Genomic DNA, 24,419 nt, shown 5'->3' with positions numbered 1-24,419 from the left:
GGGTGGTGATGTTTTTTTTACACACAAAACATGCTTTTTTTTTGTGCATGTTAAAGTGGAACTTGTGAGTTAAACGTGGGTGTGTGGTACCTTTGCAGAATATTCCTTGTGGAAGATTACGGGAGCGCCACAAGGCAAACAAATGCCAGCTCTGGGTGGGGAAAGGTCTAATGATGGTTTTAAGGAATATGAGTGTGTGTATTGGGGGGAGGGAAATGGGGGAGGTGTATTGTGAGGGTCTTGGATTGAACTGTAATCCTTTCGCCCTGGTTGGAAATGACCCTTTGCAGGCTGGCGCAAACAATATGGCTCAATATGACAATGAGGACACACGCATGCACGCACATACACGTACTGTATGCATTGTCTTCGTCGTGACACTGCTTACTGTAAATGTTTTTACTTCGTCATGGGAAAATGCTTGCAGCAGAAACTGGCTGATTTACTGCAACAGAAGGTTGGTTCTTTTTTTTGTGGACGAAAGCTTGACTTACACTTTTACATAAAGTGTTATGTGTGTGTGTGTGTGTTTGCGTGCATGCGTGTGTGTGTGTGTTAGGATGGAATAGATATTGCTGTGTGTCTGGTGTACTTTCCTGAGGACAATATTGTGTGAGTGTTAAGAGATGCAGTGCAAGTTTAGTTTTTTTCTCTCATCAGGGAGCGAATACGTACATTCTGCCTCCTCTGCAGCAGATGCTAAATGTTTTGACTGTTATCCTCACGTCTGGTATAAGTGAACTTGCTAAGAGTGATATTTAATTTAATTTTAGACAGGAACAGTCGTATGTACATCTCCCACACAAGATCAACATTCTGTTTACTGCCTGGCGGTGTCACAAAACAAACTGTGAATGTGAACTGGTTCATATTTGCTGATGTGGGTGGGGAAGATATTGTATTATTGTATTCGCTTATAACCTATGATATATATTTTTACGTAGTAGTTTTATCGTGTGTATTAAAGTCTTCATCATTCTTTCTGTATTTACGCACATGATCACCATTTCAGCACCAAAAGTATTTAACATTATGTAGGCTCTAGGCCGCAGGGGTGCTCAAGTTCGGTCCTCGAGAGCCCCTATCCAGCCTGTTTTCAATGTTTCTCTCCACTAACACGCCTGATTCATGATCACCGTCGTTATCAGGCTTCTGCAAAGCTTGCTGATTAGCTGATCATTAGATTCAGCTGTGCGGCAGGAGGGAAACGTGGAAAACAGGCTGGATAGGGGCTCTCGAGGACCGAACTTGAGCACCCCTGCTCTAGGGTGTGGGATTGGTACAGTGATGCCTCGAGATACGAGTTTGCTTTGTTCCAAGGCCACACTCGTACCTCAAAGCACGCGTTTCTGAAATCATCTTTCCCAATTGAAATTAATGGGAATGCCGTTAATCTGTTCCAGGCTCCTTAAAAATGCAACCAAATTTTTTTCAAACATGCTTGTAATGACAAAAATAGCATTCTATTATACATAAAAAGCACAAAAACATATAATAAGGTTATAATTACATACAGTTACAGAAATAAATTGTTACAAGTTCTTCCTCAATTGTGATATCCATTAGTTTGTATACTTAAGTCACCCGGGAACACTATAAGACTGACACATAGACATAAACGTATTTTACTGGAGGCTCAGTCTCTCTCATTGCTTCTCAGTACAGTTTCTTAGTACAGTAGTAATATAAGTAGTTCCTCATCGGGGATAAAGAATATATGCCAGTGAATATTATTATATGGCCTTTCTACATGTGTTGCTTATAGTATCTTTTGTTGAAAAGGGTAACAACACCAGCAATAAACATGTTTAAGCCTTTTAGTAAAGAATATATATCCTTTGAATAGACTTTTTCGCTTCACCCACGTTATGTTGCCTTTAACATTTCTGTTCTTTTTTTTTTCATGCTGCTGTATCTCCCCTTTGCAAACAGCTGTTCTAGCAAATGTGTTATGACCCAATATGTGCACTCATCCGTCATCCTGGTATTTTGCAAATACCTTCATTGCCAAATAAAGGCACAACGTTTTTAAAGAAGAGTAGTACTCAAAAGGCACAACCCTTCCCTTAAGGTGTGAACATTTGTCAGGTCCAAAATCAATACCTACTGTATTTCTGCCAGTACACCACTCACAAAGCAATATTGGCAGTGTGTCAGTTGTTGGATTGAAGTTCATTATTTCTGTTGCTCCACCGGGAGTAAAACATGGCTGCTTGCCAAGCTCCATCTTGCTGACTGTTGTCCTGCTGACTCTTTTCTCTCTTTGGTTTATTTTTTGCACTTTTAACTAACGCCGATCGTGGGTAACAATGACACGCTGGTAATTACTGACAGCGATGCCAGTTGTAGTTTGACGTGTACGATATCACTTATAGTTTAGGGCGCTTCGCTACATTTTGTTTTTCCATCTGGCACTTTTTCTACATGGCTTCCTATGCAATTCAAAAGTGTGCAGTATTAGTTGTGTTCAGAACATTAAGCAGGCAAATATGCTTAAATGTATTTTTAAAGTCTCAAACATTTTCATCCATTTATACTTTATTGTCACCACTAATGATGATGGTTGCCCTGTATATAAAGAGCTTATTTGTTATTGTGCAAAATGAAGCCCTACTCATACATTTCATGTAAATAGATTACATCCCAGATCCTGTTAATAATTTTCTTCGTGCATTCCGCTACAGTATGACCCGGACAGTTCCGGCTTCATCAGTACTGAGCGCTTCAACGACCTGTTGGCCACGCATGGCTCCGAGCTCGACCCCCACAAGCTAGAAGTCCTCTTGGCCCTCGCCGATGGTAACTCTGATGGGAAAATCTGCTACCAGGACTTCGTCAACCTGGTGAGACTGTCACGACTTCTCTATGAACTCTTGTATTTCATAATTTGATGTGCTTGATGGTGCATCAGCCAGTAGTTAAGAATGTAACTCTTAAACTAATAACAAAAATACATTGGGGAAGAAAGCCAACTTAAAATGTGTTTCTGACAGATGATAAATGTCCCCTCTTACTTCACACCTTGCCCCACTTTTTAGCTTTCACCTTGAAATGACTGATGCTTGTTCAGTGTCCATTTAAGCAAATGTCCAGTGCACCTAATACTTTTACATATGCTGTCAAGCCCAACATGATTTGTTCCAGAAGGCTGTTTGACCTTCAGCATATTCAGACTTCCTCCATAGTTTATTCGCCACAATTGATATTGATCTATATGTGTGTCAAGGTCAGATAAACTGCGGGCATTAATATAACAAATATTCCAAAAGTTGGATTGATTTCTGTGTTGAGTTCTCTGCTGGAAGAAGTGTGATGACGTGAATGGAGAGCAACATGGCTGTCAGTCATTGTCTTTTTCATCACTTTCCCTTCCACTTTTAACCTTCATTTCTTTCTCGCCTCCTTTGCTCTCAGGTGCTTATCTGAGCTTCGGTCAATCATCAGACTGAAACGTTGCTTTTCTAATACATTCGTCTGTCCAAAAACACTTATAAATCCCCAGTTTTTCCACATGGGGGTGAGATGGTGGCTGAGGATGTGCTCAGTTTAGTTGCGCAAGTAGTCTGTAAATCAGAGACATCCATTATCCAAAACCCCCAAATATTCTAAACAAAATGGCATTTCTAATAGTGCTATACTTGCAAGTTAAAAAGCTATAAAAAAAATTAACACAACTATAAAAAGAAATACTTTTATAATGCAGTCAAACAGTGATGGACTATGCGGTAAGTACCCGCTGTAAACCAAGTCCTATCATCCCAAATCGTTCATAAAATGCTGATATATGAAAATAGAAAGCCCCCTATGTCATTAAATTACATCTGGCCAAAGAGTTGAATTTGATGCCTTGCAAAGTATTGAGCGGATTCTCTTAAATCTTGGCCTGAATCGGGATTTAAGTCATTGTCTCATAATCTGCAAATATGTGCCGTTGTTGAGTCAGCGCTTTATACATGAAATAGATAAAAATATTGAGTCAGACACCATTTGATTTTGGTGATTGGGCCCTTAATGTTCCCTTTAGTATTCATCAAGACATTTTGGACAATTCAAGGCTCCCAGCTTTGTGGGAATAATTTGGAAAAGTCCCTTTCTTTTCCCAGTGCACAAAGCAAGACCGGGATGACCGAGGACAATGCTTCTCAAACTTTTCTCAACAAAAAGTAGGGTTGCAACTAAAAATTATTTTAATAACCAATTAATCGGTCAGTTGTTTTGGAAACTAATTGTTGAATCAGATTTTTTTAAAGCATGTCTTAAAGTCCATCTCTTAAAAAAATTTTTTGACAATTACTGTATTTCAAATTAACAGTACCTAAAACGCATAAATGATGATTCGATTACTGGTTTGGGCTGTAACGTGAGAAAATATGCAAAAATGTTGATCCTTGTTTTTCAAAGTTTGCAAATGTTTTATTTGGATTCACACAAATCTCATCAGTCTGCTTTTTCTGGGGACTCTAGAGATCTGACAATATTTAGCCTACTGTTGATTTTGAAGCACACAACTTAAATAAAACCTGTACTGAAATAAATATTTTAAAACAAACAGTTTTTAAACATTATATTGTAGCAAAGGCTTCAGTCAAGCTAACTCACTTGTTTGCATTTGCCACTTTTGCTTCTCATGTGTGATTATTGCTTCTTGAATAGCCATTTATTCCCTTCAACATTTCCTATTATTCCTTTTCCCCGTCTTTCCGCCAGTGTCTAATCGGGGAAGAGCATCATTTACATTGTGTCGTGTACAATACAGAGAGGAATTACAGTCACTTCACATGAAGAATTGATGGCCTCTATGGTGCACAGCGGACCCCCCCCCCCCCCCCCCCCCCGAAGGGGACGGTCTGTGTATTTGTTTCTTCTGTGAAGCCATACAAAATGTGAGGACATTGTGGCGAGTCCTCATGTATAGGCATGTTAACAAAGTTAGTGTTGGCTTTAGAGTTAGGATGTGTGTTAATGTGTAAAGTGTGTATTGCAATGGTTTTTTTAGCTCGTGTGTGTGTGAAAGCAGCTCCGAGCATGCGTTGTCCCTGGTGTGCGGTCTGAAAGTGGCCATGGTAACTCCTAATCATTTTCCCACACTTTTCTTCGCCTGACATAAAGGCTGAGATAATTGGCTTCTATTAAATTCTCCAAACACTGATCCAGCCTCAGATGCTAAAAGTCACATTAAATAGTGCTCTTCTTCACTTTTTACTACTTTTTTTTAATACCTAGTGTTTTATTTTCAAACCACAATATTCATCACAGCGGCAAAATACAAAGATTAACCCTCAAAATAATGTAATGTTACTTGATTTATACGTCCTAAGTTGCGTTACCCTTAAAAACAGTTTCCAATCACTGGGCGCAAACAAAACAATAGCAGCATTGACCTATGGGCCATGAAATAGAAATAAGATAGAGATCATGGAAGGTGACGCAGACTGCAGGAAAGAAGTGAGGAAACAGTCATTATGTTGTCATGGGGATTATTATAAGATGCACAGCAGGTTCAGCTGAAAGGCACATTGGTGGTAGCACTGCAAAGCCTCACTGTCAGTGAAGCACACACACACACGCACATATATATATATATATATATATATACATAAATATATACATATATATATATATATATATATATATGTATATATATATATATATACATATATATATATATATATATATATATGTATGTATGTATGTATGTATGTGTATATATTTATAATTTGTACTTTATTGAGAAAAAGCAATTACAGAGGAACTATGAACGCAATGGCATGGCTCCACTGTGTAAGACTGAGTTGGCCAGCCCAATAAAAGGGACATTTTTATTTGGAGTTGAACTCCTAGGAGGCAGACAGCGGTGAGGGGAAGGCTTTTTGTTGGTTGCTAGGTGATGATAATGGTATTCTATGTTCTGTGTGGCCTGTGCTCTGAAAAGCCCTGTTATCAGGCTTTAGTCATACATTGAGTGGGTTTTGGAAAGTGACAGAATACACCCTTCTTCAAAAGTATTGGAACAGTGACACCACTTCCTTTATCTTTGAGAAGTAGTGGTGATAAACTTATTTTTGTTGTGGGCCAACTGTAAAATGACTGTGAAAACCATATAAATGTTTCATTGTCTCATATTTATTTGTTCCATGATCCATCTAATTTCTATACCGTTTATCCTCAGTAAGGATCACAGGTGAGCTGGAGTATATGTGCTAACTAGCCGGCCGCCGTGCCGTACCGCGTCTTGTTTCCAGATGAGCAACAAGCGCTCCAATAGCTTCCGGAGGGCAATCCTGCAGGGAGGCAGGCACCTAAAAGGCAGCAGTCTCCGGGATGAGGTCGGTCTGGGTCTTTCTCAGCGCTTGGTCCGACACGTGGCTTACGAGACGTTGCCGCGCGAAGTGGATCGCAAGTGGTACTTTGACAGCTACAACTACTGGCCCCCGCCATGGCTGATACTGACCATCACCATTCTTGAGGTAAATGATCTTGTTAGAAATGAGAAACGATTAACTGAAATGCTGGAACAGTGGTTCTCAAAAGTACTGTACTACTATCAAGACATTCACAGTAATTACAGTTGTGTGATACCCAACCAACCATTTGAGGCAGTTGTCAAGCTTTCTTTGTCAGAAGTCATAATGACCAATGTTTGCCATTTGTTTGGTTGTCAAATAATTGCCACTGTCTGTATTTACTGCCGTAGGTAGTCGTTTTCTTTTATTATGGATGCCATCTGGACCGCCTGGTTCTGCAGGTGTCCAGCCCATCATTCCTGAAGAGTCCTCTACCTTACCACCCCCAACTCCGGGCCCAGGCCTGGAGGTACCTCAGCTACATTTTCATGCACACCGGGTGAGTTGTACAGCAAATTACAATCACACTGCAAAAACATAAAGTTGAATGGAGAAAAAAAAAGTCTCAAATGCAAAGCTTCTGCCTGCCATCAAGCATGTTGTCACTTGAGCTTGAGTTAAGTTAAGGCAAACAGAAATGATTTTAAGGTACATGGAGCATGTCTACAATTATGCTCCTCACCAAGACCAGCTGAACACTGCATGAACAAGAACCCTAAAAACAGTTGGATCAAAAATAACCCAAATTGGGTCAAAAAAGACTGACCCAATGTTTTGGGTTATTTATTTAAAACAAAAAGTTGGGGCAAATAAATAACTCAATTAACAGCCCACTTGTATTTATTGATTGATTTATTTTACCCCCAAAAATTAAAAAAAATTTAATTAAATAAATAACCCACAAAACAACCCATTTGTGGTGACTGACCTAATGTTTTAGGTTATTTATTTAAACCAAAGATTGGGTCAAATAAATAACTCAATAAACAACCCAATCTCATTCATTAAAAAAAAAAAAAAAAACTTTTTTTTTTTATGAAATGAATAACCCACAAATCAACCCATTTTTTAGGGGACCAACCCAATGTTTTTGATTATTTTTTTTAACTAAAAAGTTGGGTATTTTTGGTTTTGTTTGTTTGTTTGTTTTACAAAACAACTCATTTTCTTAGGACCAGAAAGTTGGGTCAAAAGAATGACACCAACCCCAATTTTCTGGGTTGTTTTGTGAGACGGTGTTCATTTTGACCACCAAAAATGAGTTATTGGGTTTTTTGTTTTTTTGTAAACAACCCATTTTTGGATATTGTTTTTAAATCAGTCATAAAGGTTTCTCCACAAATTGGAGGTCATCCCTCAGCGTGTCAGATGCTGTTATCTGACCTGGCAGCGTCCCAGAGTGTTTAGACAGGCCTCCCCCATATAATCAATGCACTCCTATTGTCTCCTCCCTGATCATTGAACCATCTCGCAGCTTTGCATTGTGCAGGAGGTGAAGGTGGTTTGTCATGCACTAAATAGATTATCGGCACACTTGGTGGACATTGTTGGCGTGCTTGTTTGCCGGCAACGTTTGCACTCATTCCTGCTGCGGCTCTATGTTGTGTGCAGTCAACACACGCCGCTTTTAGGCTCAATGTTGTCCATATTTATTGCTGCGTCCCCATGTGAGTTTGTCATTTATCTATCAACAAACACGAAGCAGAGCTGGTGTTTTAATTCAGACGGCGAGCATGAGCAAATGAGGGGCAGAAGAAAAGAGGCTAGATTATTATGGCAGCTGCGCTTTTGTATTTTGAGATCAGTGTGTGTCTGCTGCTAAATGAGGTTTGCAAAGAAGGACATTGCAACTATGAAGGTCGCAGGAAAAGTGTTTTAAAATATCTCCTGATTTAGTTTGTTGTTTGCACAATGTTTTGTGTGAAAACGGATTTAAACAGTAAGAAGATCATGTTTTGTCTATAATTAATGTGATGATAATTGATACCTTTAAAAACTCATTTTGCCACTTGCTGTCAACTGAAGATGACGTCACCGGTAAGGAAGAAATAGGTAACGACCAACCACGGCTCACCTGTTTTCTGGGTTTGGTCAGCAAACTGGGCCTTCAGTCGACAGCAAGTAGCAAAATTCTTTTTTAAAGGTAATTGTAAGTTATCACATTAATCATAAACAAAATATTACCTTCGTACTCTTGAAAGGGGCTCAATGAGTCAAGTATCCCTTTTTTTTTTTTTTTAAACGGTTGTTTTCATCCTCTGTTTGCACAACAACGAAAATGCGAATATTTGACTAGATTTACACAATCAAGTCCAAAAAATGTAATCATCTTAAAGGAACAAACATGTCCACAGACACTACAATACATTCATTATTTGTATTTAATGTTTGAAAAGTATATTTTAAATATGTTTGAATATATTTTAATTTGTTTACATGTATGAGCCGGGTAAAAAAGGTAAAAAATTATGGTCTGTTGTATTGCATATTTTTAAGCTAACATTAACGTGTCTGGAACATATAACCCACATTAGACATTGGAGTCACTGTAGTTGATGAGACGAGTCAATTATGTCAACAAAATGTTAGATACGTACTACTAGTAATTGAATTGAATTATATCGCATTACCTTTTGCATGTAAAGTGACACTTTTCATCTCCTGATTATTCTGTTCGTGCGTGTGCGTGTGTGTGATAGGATTGAACACCTGAGCCTGAACATGGCCATGCAGCTGCTGGTGGGAGTCCCCCTGGAGATGGTCCACGGGGCGGCCAGGATCGGGCTGGTCTACGCGTGTGGCGTCCTGGCAGGTGGGCGGGCCAACAAGCACCGCATGAGTTGTATTGACGTGCATACATGTTTTCGCTTTCTAATTACACACGTAAATAAAAACACAAGGGGCTCACCTTTCAAGCCTAATTGCTTGGCCCATCTGTTTGATGTCCAGCAGCTTATCATGTGTACGTGTGTGTGATTGTGTGTCTTTTGGACAGATGGTTTGATGTTGCTTTGTTTCTTCCAGTTGTGGGGGGATCTTTTGGGGGTTGGGCAGTGCCCCTCAAAAGCTCCCCTTGACACAACCGAGCAGTGCGACAAGAATCATAGCAAGCAGAGCTCAATCAAACAAAGCGCACAAATAATTGACTCAATAATTGGTCCAATAATAACAAACCAATTCATTATCCTTCAACAATCACAGGCTATTGTGGTCTATATGCCTGCGTGCGTGTTACTGAAGTAGGGGAAGTGCACCAAATTGCCAAATATGAAATGCTGCATTCAGACTTTGATTAATATTCATGCAAATCGTCTCCGTCTCTGAATATGTCCCACTGTGCGGTTGCTCGTGCGTGCGTGCGTGCGTGTGAGTGCAGGGGTCAGTGACAAGCCCCCTGTGGATACCAGCTGAAGTGGCCTGTACGGAATTAAGCCCAGAGTGAAATGAGGAGGGAAACGCAGCATAAATCAGGCACACACAAGTCGGCTGTTTTAATTAGATATCGACCACCAGTGGAGAGAAGGGGGCGGCTGCTCGTATCGACCGTCGTGTTTTTGGTTCGTTGTGTCTGCCTGCAAGTAATATTTCCTTTCAGACGGCAACATGATCAAATAAACATCAGTGTAAATGGGTCGTCACAGTTTTATGATCCTCAGATGTTTATTACTGCGGTATATTTTATCACTCATTGGCAGCTGAATTTAACATCTAGTCATGAAATCAAATGGAAAAACTTTGTTCATATGCATTCATGAGAAAATAATTAACCTAGTATTTGTTTAAAAACAAAAACAAAAAAAAGGTCCTGCTACCATCCAAACATTCTCTATGGCGCTTGTCTTCAAACAACCATTTACTCTCTACTCAACTATGGATAATTGTGCGTCACAATTTACACATTTTACAATACTATTATAGTTGGTCCTATTTTTTCTTGTTTTTATATTTAATTGTAGATTTTTTAAAATGTTTTTCTTTTCTTTTTTTATATAAATATATATAATCTCATTACTGCAGACAGGAGCTCAGATGGCACATGCATTGGGGGTCAGGGCAGAGGTCATAGGTCAAATCATGAGTCATTGAGCGGTCGATGGCCCTCTTGGCACAACACACTCATGCCATTTTGTGGAACTCAATGAACTTGTATGTTGACAGCTGAATGAAGGATGTAAACAATGCACAATAGCAATAAAAAGCAGACTTCATGTTTGCTTGCGTTGCGTGCACGCAATTGTATTTTGTTTGTCAGAAAAAATATTTGTATAGTTGATGTATAAAATGTGTTTGGAAAAATGAGGTGATTGGGGAATGTCCTCTTCTGACCTTTTTTTGAGACATGCTTTAAACTCAGGAGCACTAAATAACAGTGAATAACTTCGCTGTGTGAACAATTATATGTTGTGAGAGTCGCACAATAGTAGTAGTGTACTTACTGTAGCGCCACCATAATGTCTTATTTAAGGTGTTCAACCAACAAAATACTATTGTGCGAAACCTAAAAATATTAATTGAATTCAGTGTTTGTTTAATGTTTTTATAATTTTTTTTGTACAATTACAACATAGTCACTCCCCGTGCTTGCGTGGATTTTCTCCGGGTACTCCGATTTCCTTCCACATTCCAAAAACATGCATGGCAGGTGAATTGGACACTCCAAATTGTCCATAGGTGTGATTGTGAGTATGGTTGTTCGTCTCTGTGTGCCCTGCGATTGGCTGGCAACCAGTTCAGGGTGTACCCCGCCTACTGCCCGAAGCCAGCTGGGATAGGCTCCAGCAACCCCTGCGACCCTTGTGAGGACAAGCGGTACAGAAAATGGATGGATGGATGGATGGATGGACAACATAGTCAAGTTAATTAATTGTATGTGTGTGTTCTATTCAACCAATGAAAATCATTTTATACAGATTTAATAAAGAGAGAAAATACTTGAATGAAAGTCAATTCCTACCTCATATCTATATTAAAAATAATAAATAATGATTGTTTCCTACTGTATGTATAACAGTTATTTACATGGCAAATTTGGGATTTCTGTTCAATCAATTGATTCTGTAATGAATTTATATATGAAAATGAAATAAAATTTTGCGCCTGTACATTTTATTTAGCTATAGTATTTTGGGATTATGTGACAAACTTGGTACTGGTTATTTTGCTTATTTAATAACTCACTGTTGGATGTCATCCAGAACTGGGCGTTACTATTACTGAGCAGGTGTACCTAATGATGTGTCTGGTGCATGTGTAATGCAATATAGAGACCGCGTTTGTTCACTGCTGCTTCCAGGGTCAACAATAAAGTCTGCATCGCTCATCTAATCCAACGCTAATTCAATTAGCTTCAAATAGCTTAACTTGCTAAGATTTTCAATATTCTCTTTAATTCCAAAATGGACAGCCCTTTATCGTTTCATTTTATTACAACCGTGAAGACTTTGAAGACCATGTCATAATCATTTATCGCAATTCCCAAATTGTGTCTAAAAATATCCAGATGCAGTTTTTCTCATAATGTGACGCGTCTGGTCTCTGCAGGATCTCTGGCCGTGTCGGTCACTGACATGACGGCTCCCGTGGTCGGCTCGTCCGGCGGGGTCTACGCCCTGGTCTCGGCACACCTGGCCAATGTAGTCATGGTAATAACGTGTGTGTGTGTGTTGTGTGTGTGTGTTGTGTATACTGTAGATGATTATCACATCACTCACTGCACTTCATCATCAAAGCTGCTTTCTTTGGGTGCTCAGCAGGTGCGGGCTCTATCTGCACATGGCCAACATTCCATAACATTTTGTGATGTGAAAAGACTGATTTTGTTGATAATGTTTATTGTCTTATTGATTATCCTTTCTTTCTTTTATAGAACTGGTCTGGCATGAAGTGTCAGTTTAAATTATTCCGGATGGCCATGGCTCTGGTGTGCAGTAAGTCTGATTATATAGGCTACTCTGCCCATGACCTAACATTTCCACAAATAGATGATATTGTGGGGAGGTTGGCGATATAAAAAAAAGTTGCAATATTGTAAAAAAAAAAGGGAAAAAAAGAGCTCATATATTGTGCTTTTGTACATAACAGCATAGCATATAAACAACCTACAATCTCTAATAACACTTAATATTGAGGCACTTACTTGCTAATGCACTCACACATTAAGTTGCTCCACAAATTGACTCGGTTCACAAGCATATTATGTTCCCCTTCATCTGACCATTTTCGTGGATTTTAAACATAAAAGGGCCAAAACATGCCTTGTGAAAATCAAACTGCCCCCCCCAAAAAAAACTAGCCACCAGAGGGTGCTAGAACTGCACAAATGGAAATCCACCTGTCCTTTTTTTTAACAGATTTGCTGCTTTTACAACGACGATATTGTGGCAGTTTTAATATCCCAATATCACGATATTGCCGTTATCGTTACATCTCTAATAAATGGTATATCTTGTAATTGAACAAATAAGTGCCTCACCTCAATTAAATGCCTCCTTAACCCACTCAGAAATCATAGACTTACTATATTTTCCTGCTATACAAATACTGTATATTGTAATTGTATTCCAAAATGAAGGCTCCTTAACATAACTAATAACACTACCAATTATGCATGTGCAAGATGAAACATTATTATTATTATTTTTTGTACTTACTGTAAATATTGTATATCCAACTCTATATGTCCATGTTTATTGAAGGTTTGTTTTTACATTTTGTCAAATTTGCCTTAAAAAGTCTTCAGTTTGGCTTTTTTAAACTTGCAGATATCCTGAATGCTATTAAATATAATATAGATGCAATGCTGCAGTTAAAGGACTCTGTGATTATAATCTTGCGCACTTTTTATTTATTTTTATTATTAAATTGAGCTACTCCTTGATCCTGCTCTAGTAAATGTTAGGTAGTAATATGAATGCAGTAATAAGACATATTGAACAAAAGCATGTTTTTCTTTTTCTTTTTTTGCACACCCGCAGTGAGTGTGGAATTTGGCCGGGCGGTGTGGCTCCGCTTCTACCCGCCAGCCTTTCCTCCGTGCCCCAACCCCAGCTTCGTAGCTCACCTGGGCGGGGTGATGGTTGGTCTCACGCTGGGTGTGGTGGTCCTGCAGAACTACGAGCAACGTCTCCAGGAGCAGTCCCTCTTTTGGATCTTCTTCTGCGTCTACACCTTGTTTGTGCTCTGCGCCGTATTCTGGAACATCTTCGCCTATAGTTTGCTTGATGTGCGGTTGCCCCCGCCACCGTGACACTAGGACCCCCTCCCCTCGAGTGCGGGATCAGTCGCAGTGGTTGAAATGATCTTCGTCCTACGCGGAGTGTGAGACGCAAACATCCCTTTTCTCTGTTTTCATCCACTTGCTGCATTCCTGGAAGAAGCCTTACAATCATGTAAAATCATGTGACCACGTCTAATCCTCCTCATCCTTTACAGAGCAGTATAAAAATGTGAAGACTCAAGGCCATGTCCACACGCATGTCCGCCATGAAGTATTTTAGTGTCCGCCAAAGCCAAACTGTTGACAAATGTGAATGAACAGAAATCTAATTTGCCATTTTCCACCTTCTGAGGTAGCATCAGAGTTGTAAGTAAGTCACAGAAATAACTTCATCTGACCCAGAACAACCTCCAATGAAATTAAAGGTGAACTCGAAGTTCAAGGTGCATCATTGTCAAATCGCACCATCTGTCCTTGTTTGAGACAAAGTGGACTTCATAGGAGACGACAAAAGGGGACTCCGTTGTTGAAAATAAGTCATAAAAAAATGTGTGAGGAAAACCATTGTATATGTGGAAACCCTACACAAGCAATGGGAAAACAAACACACAAAAATACACAGGAAGGCTGTGCTATTTACTAGGTCACCATGCTGCTCTGGAAAGTAGTCATTGCATTAAAAAAAAAAAAAAAAAAAAAGCTAATAGTGGTGTAATACTTTTGCATAATATCTATTGCATAATGTCTAACGTATTAGTTTTGGCCTTTAATTCCCAGAGAAATTTCTTTTTGGAAAATGTCAGCTTTTTTTTTCATCATTCACCTTTGCCAAGTGTGACAATTCTATCTGTGTTTGCTTATTTAGTCCTTTTCCTTGACTGCTTTTGTTTATTTTCTGCAAATTTTTGATTGCCGAAAATGGGTTTTCAAATAGTGGTTATAGCACCACCTGCTGCTGCTTTGGCATGCACTCAAGCTGCCCATTATTTTTGACCTTAGGGATTCTATTACTCTCCAAGTCTCCATCGGGTGTGGACATAGTCTCTGCCCCTTGCTACACTCAGCCCGAAGGTGCCTATTCTTGAAGCTTGGTGAAAGTATTTCTCCTCAACTCTTTATTTTGTCATTGTGAGCTCTAGAGGTTCAGCTTAAACATCATGGACTATTATGTGCAATTAAACATGCAAACATTTTTTTGTGTCTAAAAAAATAAATAATACAAACTTGGAGAGCTTTTCATTGCACATCAACATTAGACTACCATATGGTTAATTTTAAGTTCTTCGAGAGATGACGGTAACAGTTCCATTTTATTGTAAGGCTTCTTTGTACTCAGTGTTATTGGAACCTCATACATGTGTCTTTGACTACAACTGCACCAAAACGTGTGTATACAGCTCAATACACAAGCACAAGTGCCATTCAGAATTCTAAGCTTTCAAATGTGATGCCAAACTGTTGTGTTTAGAGATTGTGGACGTCTGCAAAGATGTTATTTGTTGATGGTATATCTGTATTATTACAACCAAATGAACAGAAGAGCACACAGGCGTGAATTTGACTGTCTGAACTGGTGGCAGTTCACACGCTAGTTTGTCATGATGCTAAAATGGAAAATAAATCAATGCTCTGCCTGTCCCTGTCAAATAAGTTGTTTTATTGATTTGAGCTGTTAACGGTACTGTACTTTTAACCTCGTGTTACTCTGGTAACTGCTTCGCACAAACCTGATTATTGTTAAGATTAACGTGTTTGCTGTTTTTACTCTGAGATGTTGGTATGTTGTATGCATTGTGTGGTCTGTCAGCATTGTATATATCTTGTATGCATCTTATTTAAAATTGAGTTAAAATAGTCTATATGTGTGTATTATCGGGGCTGTGACAACACTGATGGGTACTAATATTTTAACATTGTGGATTTTGTAGGTTTGATATGTACATACTGGAGTACATTAAACAGTTTTATACATGAACAAAATGATTGGTAATTATTTAAATATACATTCGCTTTCGTGCTTGACCTCATTTGGTATTATTTTTTGTTTGTTATAAATACAAAACAGCAATATGGGAAAAATACAAAGTCTACGTGAGCATGAAATGTGGAGGTAAAATAGGACAGAGGCAAAAAAAAGGAGTACAATATTTTACTGCCCTTTATTTTATAGTTTAATAGTATTTGTTGCTATTGAATCTGAATTATTACTCAGAATACAGTCATTATTGTCATTGCCGTACACAACGGAAATGGAATTCTACTGCTACAATAAAGTAAAGGTAAATGACACAGGAAATAATTAATTAAATTGAGTAAAATGTATATTATAATATTAATATTTCCAACTGTCTCAACACCTTTCTGACGTGGTCGCCATCCAGTGGACGTTTGACTAACTACATATAGTATCGCGAGACTAAGGTCCTTCAGGTTTTTAGCCACGCCCAAATTAGTAGGCGTACAGACGAAAAATGAATGCATATGTTTACTCCCAGTAATAGCACAACACACGAACAATAATAAAAAATAAAAATAAAAATCCGATTAAAAAACACTTATAGTACAGCTGTGAAGACATAAATTAACTGCGTCTTTTTTTTAATGTGACGTCACGTATGTCGAATGCAACTGCTTCTACTTCCTGCGTTAGGCGCCATTTTCGGCGTTGAGGTTGAATTACAGCATGCTGTTGTCAAACAGATAATAATAATTTGAGAGACTACAGCTTGATTTTCTGGACTCATTGCAATCATGGGGAGAAAGAAGAAGAAGCAGATGAAGCCTTGGTGCTGGTATCCGTTTGAATAGAAAAGCAAATTGCGAGGAAAAAAGGCGCAGCGGTACGGATCTAGTCTCACAAAAGACAGGCCTAAGCTAGCTCGGGCGGCTTATCGATGCGTATGCTAACGAATGCTGTTTTTAAAGTAATTGGGTCCTGCCGAATTGCTCTGTTTAGCAGGATTTTGTAATTTTATGTCATTCAGAATCATGTTGATTTGTGTAATTTAGCTCTAATACCGTGTATTCTTAAAACAAACCGATGTTAGTGTATATGTTAGCCTAGCCTTGCTGACTGTAATTATTAACAGACTGCTAGCGCGTTGACGTCGCGTCAAAGTTACGCTTTTAGACATTTTTTGTACAATGTCCGCTGCGGGGGAAAAAACACGCAACGTTTAAACCAATTGAACTTTTAAAAACAAAGCAGTGCGTCTCTTCCTCTTTGAATATGCCTTTACGTAATTCGAGAACATTCCTTAATTCCTTTCTCCAAGGTATTGCAATCGAGATTTTGACGATGAAAAGATTCTCATTCAACACCAAAAGGCAAAGCATTTTAAATGTCACATTTGCCACAAGAAGTTGTACACTGGTCCGGGCCTGGCCATTCACTGCATGCAGGTGGGTTGGCCGTTTGTCACTTTCAATTGAACTGCACTTGTCTTGTAGCACACTTAAGCCCACGTTGCATGCATTTCAGGTACACAAAGAGACTATTGACAGTGTGCCGAATGCGATTCCCGGAAGAACGGACATTGAACTGGAGATCTATGGTATGGAGGGGATTCCTGACAAAGACATGCAAGAAAGGAGACGGACATTAGAACAGAAATCTCAAGGTTTGTACTCCCTTTGGATAAGTTGACACTAAATTATTATTATTTTTTAATCAAATTAATTAATCTACAAAACTATTAACATACTTATCGGTTGTTTAAATCATTCTTAAATGTAGCCTACACCATATTTATTCTCTTATTCCATCAGATGGCAAAAAGAAAAACCCAGATGATTCGGATGAGGATGATGACGACGATGAACCGGGTCCATCAGGGCCGCAGGTGACTGGAGTGCCACCTCAGTCCGGCTATGCTGCGCCCATGGCTCAGCCAGGGATTCCCCCTGTAGCTGGGGGACCGGGGATGCCTCCCGGTGGATATCAAGGTCAGAGAGATCAGTTTCATCAAGTATTCAGAAAACTACACTTGCATCTGTCATTCCACTCACGTTTGTAAACGTTCTTTCCCATTATCGTTACAGGAATGCCTCCAATGATGCCAGGTGTTCCTCCCATGATGCACGGAATGCCTCCCATGCACGGCATGCCTCCAGGGTACCATCAGTCTTGTATTTTGTGTTGGATCATACCTTCTGTTATCGGATTTTTTTTTTTGGGTGTTTGAAATTCACTGGGGAAAGAAAGCCAGTTACTCAACTGAAGGTTTTTTTTCAGGATGATGCCAATGGGTGGGATGATGCCTCCCATGATGCCAGGCATGCCTGGCATGCCGCCAGGTTAGTTGAGAACTCGATCTCTACCGTGGATTGTGATGGGTTGACATAAAATTGTGATATTTTGATATACCCGTACAGTGTGTTATATTTTGAATGTCAATCTTATGTCTGGATCAATGTTATTTATGTTTGCACCATAGAATGCATTTTTTGGGGTGGGGGCTTTTAAAACATGCACAATTAAATGCTCTCAATATTACATTCCCTTTTTCCCCCTCACTGAGCAACTAAATGTTGTTTTCATTTATTTGGATTTAGGACATTGTTCCTTAACTATTGTGTGCAAGTCCGAACTCGTCGTCTGCTAAAGCAGTAGTAAAGTCTTAAATACAGGAACTAGTTGTGTAAGAACATTTTGAGAAAATAAATGAAAAATGATGAACAGTCAGTACAGCAAAAACAGAGCGTGCCTGTTCACCGAAAGACCAAAATGTTGTATGAGGGGGCCGTGTAAATTGGGACGCCCTGCACTTTTTACGTTTCCTATTATGTTCCTCCTATTTGACGCCGAGGGAAAATCCTAAACTTTGATCATGGGTCTCTCAGGAATGCCTCCTCACATGGCTCCAAGGCCAGGGATGCCACACATGACCCCCGCCCCCGCAGCAGGAGTTATACCCAGTCGACCAGCGGTACCAGTGGTCCAGCCCGTTGTCACCAAGCCTCTTTTCCCCAGCGCAGCACAGGTTGGAACCTACAATACACTCTTGCCTCTTATAGCCCACACAATATTTCATCACCACTTCCGTGAAATTAATATTTTATTTGATTACAACGTGGAGGTCTTTTGAGTCATTACTCGCGCACAACTTTCTGTTATCCACATTTAGCCAAATTGTTTGCCCCCACCTGCTGCTATTTTTAATGTTTAAAACTCTTGTGATATGCCAATGCTGTCATCTCCTTTTCACCATGCTGCAGATGGGCACAGCAGCTGTTTCCTCTCCACCTGCAGACCATCAGTCTGTCTCCTCTCAGCCGCCCTTTCCTAACACCCCACAAGTACGCTCACAGATCAGACTGTGGCTGGCATCTAGATGCATGTCGCTCCCCCCCGCACACAGACATACACACATACTAACTCTGCTTGTAATGTCGTAAGCAGATCGTTGACGGTGTTTGCCTCGCGCTTTTCCTGCAAAGGGAGCCCAGTGGCCACAGTTGCTCTCAAAATAAGTCCAGAAAAAAACCCGGCTGTCGTCCTTGTTCTGGTGCATGAGCTTTTTAGACTAACAGTTAGGACTGGGCAATTAATTGCGATTGCGTCATGATTTTGATATTGACTTCTCGTGATAAAAACAAACATTTTAATAGAAGAAAAATGTCAAACGGCACAGTATTTGTGTGCAAGTTCTTATGATGTGAAAGCACCCTGAATGCACCATGTTGCTTTGTCCAGCAAGTGTGAGGAATGTTATGCTGCCCTTCCTGACTGAGCGTATTGTTGTTGTTTTTTTATTAGTGCTGTCAAATTTAAAGCCTTAACTCATTGATTAGTCACAAAAAATTTGCGCGTCACATAATCATGTTTTAACACAGATTAATCACACTATGAATTTTGACCGCAGGTGATCCTTTGACAGCGCATGGTTACGTTAAAGGTAGCACAGGTTGTTTTTTAGCAATTAACATGACTACATACAAATAAAGCATTTGATAAATGTTTGCGTATGACAATCAGAATATTTGTTCTAGCCAAAATATTGGGGCCGTTTCTTTCTTTTTTTCATTTTAAATTGTGCAAGTTATTAGAAAATGAAAAGGATGAGAGCGCGCAGTAGATGAACAAATGTGGAAGACGTCCTCATAACTTTGAATGGAGAAAGAATGAACATATAATAGGTGCTTTTCAAATTTGGTGGGTAACATTTTTTGATTAAAAAGCCTATTTAAGTGATTAATCATTATTAATCAATATTCTAAGATGTGATTAAACTGATTAATTTAATCTTTTGACGGCTCGAATTCTAATGAAACCCTGCTTGGAGTTTACTGTAAAACTAAACGCAAACCAAAAATAATTATTTAGAAACGCCGCCAGTGCTCATGCTAGCAGTCGCAAGCCGGGTTAACATAGAGCCGCGTATTCCGATGAGAATGAATCCGAACGGCCAAACGGAATGAAAATGCTCGGTAAAAAACCCCAGGAGGCCAAAGCGCATACAGCAGGAACAGCCGTTTTTCATTTTTTTGCTATTTTGACTCTATTTTCTGTTTATTCTTTCAAGTTATGCCGAAAGTAGGATTTTAGTAGTTTAATAAATACTAATTGAACTCGATGAAGAATCGTGTTTATAAATCGTGATTTCTGTATGTCAAAAATAATCTTCTTTTTTTGTCTCATAATTGCCCAGCCCCACTAACAATGTTAACGCAGCAACAAGGGTCAGTCTGCATCATCTTGCCCTCTATAGACATGCATGAGTTCTCTGGCTATGAATAGTATGTGTACTTTCATTGTGCTATTGAGATTCAAATAAAAAATGGGATCAAAATTCAGTACAAGGTAGGGTTACACATCAATACAGTGGACCCCTGTTTCTCGTGGTGGATACATTCCAGACCTGCTCGCAATAGGTTGAAGTTTGCACTATAGAAAGACCGTATCGCTTATAGTAGTTGCCGTCTGCAGGATTTTCTTTGGGCGATGCGCTTATTCAGACCTTCTGAAGGATAATCCCGCCCCTTTGTTGTGTCAGAGAGACCACACTTTTTAAAGCGTGTTTATTTTTCCTCACTTTCTCGCTGTCAAGAAAATGGCGACTATCGTGTAACTTGTTGCAGCGCAATGAATGAGAGCAAATAATCGTGTCAAAATGTGCGATGTCGCCGGGTGCGAACGACGAAGCGTGGTGCAGCGGGGGTTCACTGTATGGCAGTTCCATTTGGAAAGTTGTGACGGATTTGTGGGTCAACAATCAATCGTGTAGCAGTGCAATGTTAATTGATGTGTTGTCTACGCAGGCCCAGCAAAGTGCTTCAGGAGCCGCCGCAGCAAACTCCCACAGCGCCACCGCTGCCGCCTCCTCCTCCGACCCGCCCAAAGCAACATTCCCTGCCTATACCCAACCCTCTGTCTCTTCCTCTGCTTCCACTTCCTCCTCGAACCCCTCTAGCAGCACTGTGGCCAAAGCCCCGGCCACAGTGCCCACTAAACCTGCTACCCTCGCCGCCACGAGTGCAACTAGTAAGTTGATCCACCCTGATGAGGATATCTCGCTGGTAAGTTGCTGGAACGCTCTTTGTTTTGCTCTTTGCACAGTAAGTAATGACTGATGCATATAATAGTATATTTCATCGGTTATGGAAGAAGGAAAGGGTTGTCAAGTATTGTTACTATTAATACATGCTAATCGCCGCATTAATCCACAGAATCATATGTCCGAGTTTGTCGTATTCTTACTGATCGTTTGTCTTGTGGGCATGTTTTAATATCGATCCAAGCTTGATTTAGCCACAGTTGTGTGCTTATGTGGACATTCATCATTGTGCTGTCAAGGGTCATAGCAGTGTTTCTGGAAATCTAAATAGCTGCTCTGTCTTGTCCCTGCCCGCAGGAGGAACTCAGAGCCCAGTTGCCCCGTTACCAGCGTCTCTTAGCCAGGACGGCTCAGGCCCATGCGGCTGCTGCCCCAGTGGCGGCTGTCAGCGGCATAATAGCCCCACAGCAAGGCCTGCCACCGCAGCAGCCTGGCATGAGGCATCCCATGCATGGTTAGCACACAATTGCTTTTAACACACACATGACTAGAGCCTTCAAAGTCCAATAGGAGCCGTCGCAGGGCCCATGTCGGGATTTGGCAACAAGTTCAGGTGTTGACCCGAGAACCGTTTTGGATCTACGGATCCAAACTGTTTTTTATTCATATTCAAATAAAGTAGAACAGTGATCCAATCATAGCCAAGCTTATTTAAATATTGAATATTCATGAGAAATCCAGCCATCTCATCTGACAGGCATTTTTGACTCATTAGAAATGCTTGGGGGAAAAATGAGCCCAACCTAAATTATGTTCCAAACCTGTTAAGAATGACATCAAATAAATAAAAAATAGAAATGTGGCATGTGACCGATAATGAATCTTCTTTTTGGCTAATAAGTAACACGTCCTGTGTGTTCTCTGTAGGTCAGTATGGTGCCCCCCCACAGGGCATGCCAAGCTACATGCCTGGAGGGATGCCTCCGTTCGGGCAGGGTCCTCCTCTGGTGCCCCCTTACCAGGGAGGCCCTCCCATGGGCATGAGGCCGCCCGTCATGTCTCCCGCTGGGCGCTACTGAAGCGGCAAAGCATCCCCGCATTAGGTTTGAGGTTACTACCTTTCTCTCATCCTTGTACATTTTCAAAACTAAGAGCAGTAAGGCCCGTGGCGGCGAAGACTTAAAATTGTTGTTGGCAGCACATGGACATTTATTGTAACTACACAAGTTCCAGACTGCTTCTTTTCTTATTTGATCACTTGTGAAGATAAAATTCTTTCCCCTCGTAGGTTTCACTCAGGTTCTTAGGGGTGAAGTGTGTTAAAGTCATTCATATTTCTGTTGAAGCTGCTGGACTTACATGAACGTACCAACCCCCTTACAAAGGCAAGTTTATCCTGTAAACCATTTATTGAATTTTATTGATTTTTGTAGTTCACTGGAGGCCCTCACAGCATGCTTAGGTGCTGTTGGACTTGCGTCCCCAACCTTGGTTGGTGAGGGTCTCGGTGATGATTCCAACTTTGTAGTGCTACTTCAATGTGGCTCATGAGTCTAGCTTTCTTCTTATTTCAGGTTTGTTTTAATATTTCCTGCTTAAATGGGTCCCTGTGTGCATCCTTTGTAATGTTTTATCAAGCTGTTGTAATAAAATCCACCTTAAAACTGCAGTGCTGGTTTGTTGTGACGTGCGTGAAGGTGAGTCACAGAGGTTTGTACCAAGTCTTGTATTAATGACACGCAACACAGTTGGCCATCACTCCATTTTGATGTCATCATCACAATGACATCTTATTCCAAAACACTCAATATTGACATTAAGGAAAGGCTTTTGGCCTTTAATTCAGATGGTCAACTTGTGCGCCGAACAATGCATGACAAAACAACTGGAGAGAGATTGTGATAGAAATGACTTCAAGATGTTAAGGATGTAACGCAACACAATCACTTTTTGCCAAATGCCGATAAAACACCCAGTAATACAGGAACTGCAGCAAATAGCAGCTAGTACATAATTGGTTGGAAGGTACAACCATATTTAAGATGACCTAGCTAATAAATACAATAAGTGGCCGTTTCCAGAAGCGATTCTCACCTAGCCTTATTTACTGCAGTATGCGTATTGCAGGGTACGAAAGTGCTTCCTTGTGCATTTGTCATGTTAGCCACCTGTGCGTTCACTCAGGTTGGTTACGTTCTTAAGGACTATTATGTCAGTAATTACTGTGGTGGATTAAAAAGCTCCCTCCGATCACTTAACTGCTTTGTATCTGTTTGTCGTCTGTAGCACCTCCCACTCCACTTTTCAGCCTTGTACCCACTCAGCTGGCGCTACAGGCCATTTAAACCCAGTAAGTACTTGCTATTCCTTGTAGTGTGGGTCTGTACTGTACAACTCCTGTTTCATTTCATAATGCTGTATGACTTAATAGACGGCACAGACAGATGAACTGCTAATTCACGTAACTGTACAGTCACGGAATGGACTTGCATGGTAAGTAAACATAAAATAAGAACATTAAATCAAACCACTTGCAAGTTTAAAGGACAGAAGAGTGCATTGCCAGTTTGAAAAATATTACATTAAAAGGAAATGCAACAAACATGAAAAAGCTGCTGGGGGCGCTTTTTTATGTAATGCCAGCTTATGCAAGTTTAAGGTGACTGAATGTGACCTTATGCATTTTACATGTAACCGTTTTATATATATATATGTGTACCAAAATCAAAATCGTTTTGCAACGTTGACAAATAAATGACTGATGCTATTATTCTGCCTTGTGTGCTTCATTGTGGACATTCAATCAATGCACCGCCGCCCTGTGGAAAATGAGCGCTAGTGCAACCATTTTATCAGATCCACCACTGGATAAGACTTGCTCGTGACCCAAAATGTTTTACCTGTTATTACTGCTCAAGTAATTTGACACATGCAGTGTTGATTTATTGGAATTTCCAGACTAGTTCGAGCTCCAATCCAGTCTGGGTACTCTTGCAAGCCTCTGGCCAATAATTTTCAATGTCAACAACTGAAGTGTTTCATCTACTGCTTATAGAATATATTTGCCATAAATGGTCAAATAAGACTATTGTAAAGATATTTTTGGGCATTTAAATTGTATTATTATTTTTTTTTAATAGAGTAGCATTTTTCTGACTGAAAGGACAAATCACTAAATGGAGCGTGTTGTGGTTTCCTTCACTGATCTGTATATATTACTGGAAAGCTGATAAGCCAAGACTTTTGAGGGCGCCGAGATGGGAGTGCTAAAATGGCCACGCTGTGGCTTCAACTGCTTGCACGGGAGTTTCCTCTGGGAATACAAAAGGGGAAACTGGCCTAAAAAGACGGTGTATAGAATGT

The 24,419-nt window shown here is 40.0% G+C and overlaps 2 protein-coding genes across 9 annotated transcripts in view; both read left to right on the top strand.

Moving 5' to 3' along the window:
* rhbdl3 (rhomboid, veinlet-like 3 (Drosophila)) overlaps window positions 1-15,534 on the top strand; it is a 39,516-nt gene extending 23,982 nt beyond the window's left edge. For both annotated transcript variants that reach the window (XM_086083737.1, XM_086083736.1), the window contains exons 4-10: window positions 2,685-2,843; window positions 6,243-6,467; window positions 6,695-6,843; window positions 9,044-9,156; window positions 11,886-11,986; window positions 12,211-12,271; window positions 13,319-15,534. In XM_086083737.1, the coding sequence (XP_085939863.1) occupies window positions 2,685-2,843; window positions 6,243-6,467; window positions 6,695-6,843; window positions 9,044-9,156; window positions 11,886-11,986; window positions 12,211-12,271; window positions 13,319-13,590 (1,080 nt within the window). In that variant the 3' untranslated portion in view covers window positions 13,591-15,534. The remainder of the gene's footprint in view (window positions 1-2,684; window positions 2,844-6,242; window positions 6,468-6,694; window positions 6,844-9,043; window positions 9,157-11,885; window positions 11,987-12,210; window positions 12,272-13,318) is intronic.
* Window positions 15,535-16,186: 652 nt separating this feature from the next.
* On the top strand, window positions 16,187-23,823 carry znf207b (zinc finger protein 207, b). Of its 7 annotated transcripts, none has more exons than XR_015095780.1 (12): window positions 16,187-16,352; window positions 16,836-16,962; window positions 17,042-17,180; window positions 17,329-17,505; window positions 17,602-17,674; window positions 17,795-17,856; window positions 18,403-18,542; window positions 18,778-18,858; window positions 20,821-21,043; window positions 21,414-21,570; window positions 21,984-22,441; window positions 23,343-23,823. XR_015095780.1 is itself a non-coding variant. In XM_086082294.1 (12 exons), the coding sequence occupies exons 1-12, from the start codon at window positions 16,312-16,314 to the stop codon at window positions 22,361-22,363; spliced, it is 1,422 nt and encodes a 473-aa protein (XP_085938420.1). In that variant the 5' UTR covers window positions 16,187-16,311; the 3' UTR covers window positions 22,364-22,725. The 7 variants fall into 7 exon arrangements, 6 of the variants coding, with proteins under 6 accessions (XP_085938420.1, XP_085938422.1, XP_085938418.1 ...); XM_086082294.1 differs by lacking the exon at window positions 23,343-23,823 and having other exon boundaries at window positions 21,984-22,166; window positions 22,345-22,725; XM_086082296.1 differs by lacking the exon at window positions 23,343-23,823 and having other exon boundaries at window positions 20,821-21,078; window positions 21,984-22,166; window positions 22,345-22,725.
* Window positions 23,824-24,419: the final 596 nt, after the last annotated feature.

Source organism: Leptonotus elevatus, chromosome 8 (genome assembly GCF_054856555.1).
Source record: "Leptonotus elevatus isolate MCC_2025b chromosome 8, RoL_Lele_1.0, whole genome shotgun sequence".
In the NCBI taxonomy this organism is placed as follows: Eukaryota; Metazoa; Chordata; class Actinopteri; order Syngnathiformes; family Syngnathidae; genus Leptonotus; species Leptonotus elevatus.
Note: the sequence above shows the minus strand (reverse complement) of the source record. Positions and strands in the feature narration are given on the sequence as shown.

Coding starts and splice junctions, on each gene's coding strand:
- znf207b (XM_086082292.1), top strand. CDS start 16,312: ATGGGGAGAAAGAAGAAGAAGCAGATGAAGCCTTGGTGCTG. Junction 17,181..17,328: donor ATTAGAACAGAAATCTCAAG/GTTTGTACTCCC, acceptor TTATTCCATCAG/ATGGCAAAAAGAAAAACCCA. Junction 17,675..17,794: donor ATGCACGGCATGCCTCCAGG/GTACCATCAGTC, acceptor GTTTTTTTTCAG/GATGATGCCAATGGGTGGGA.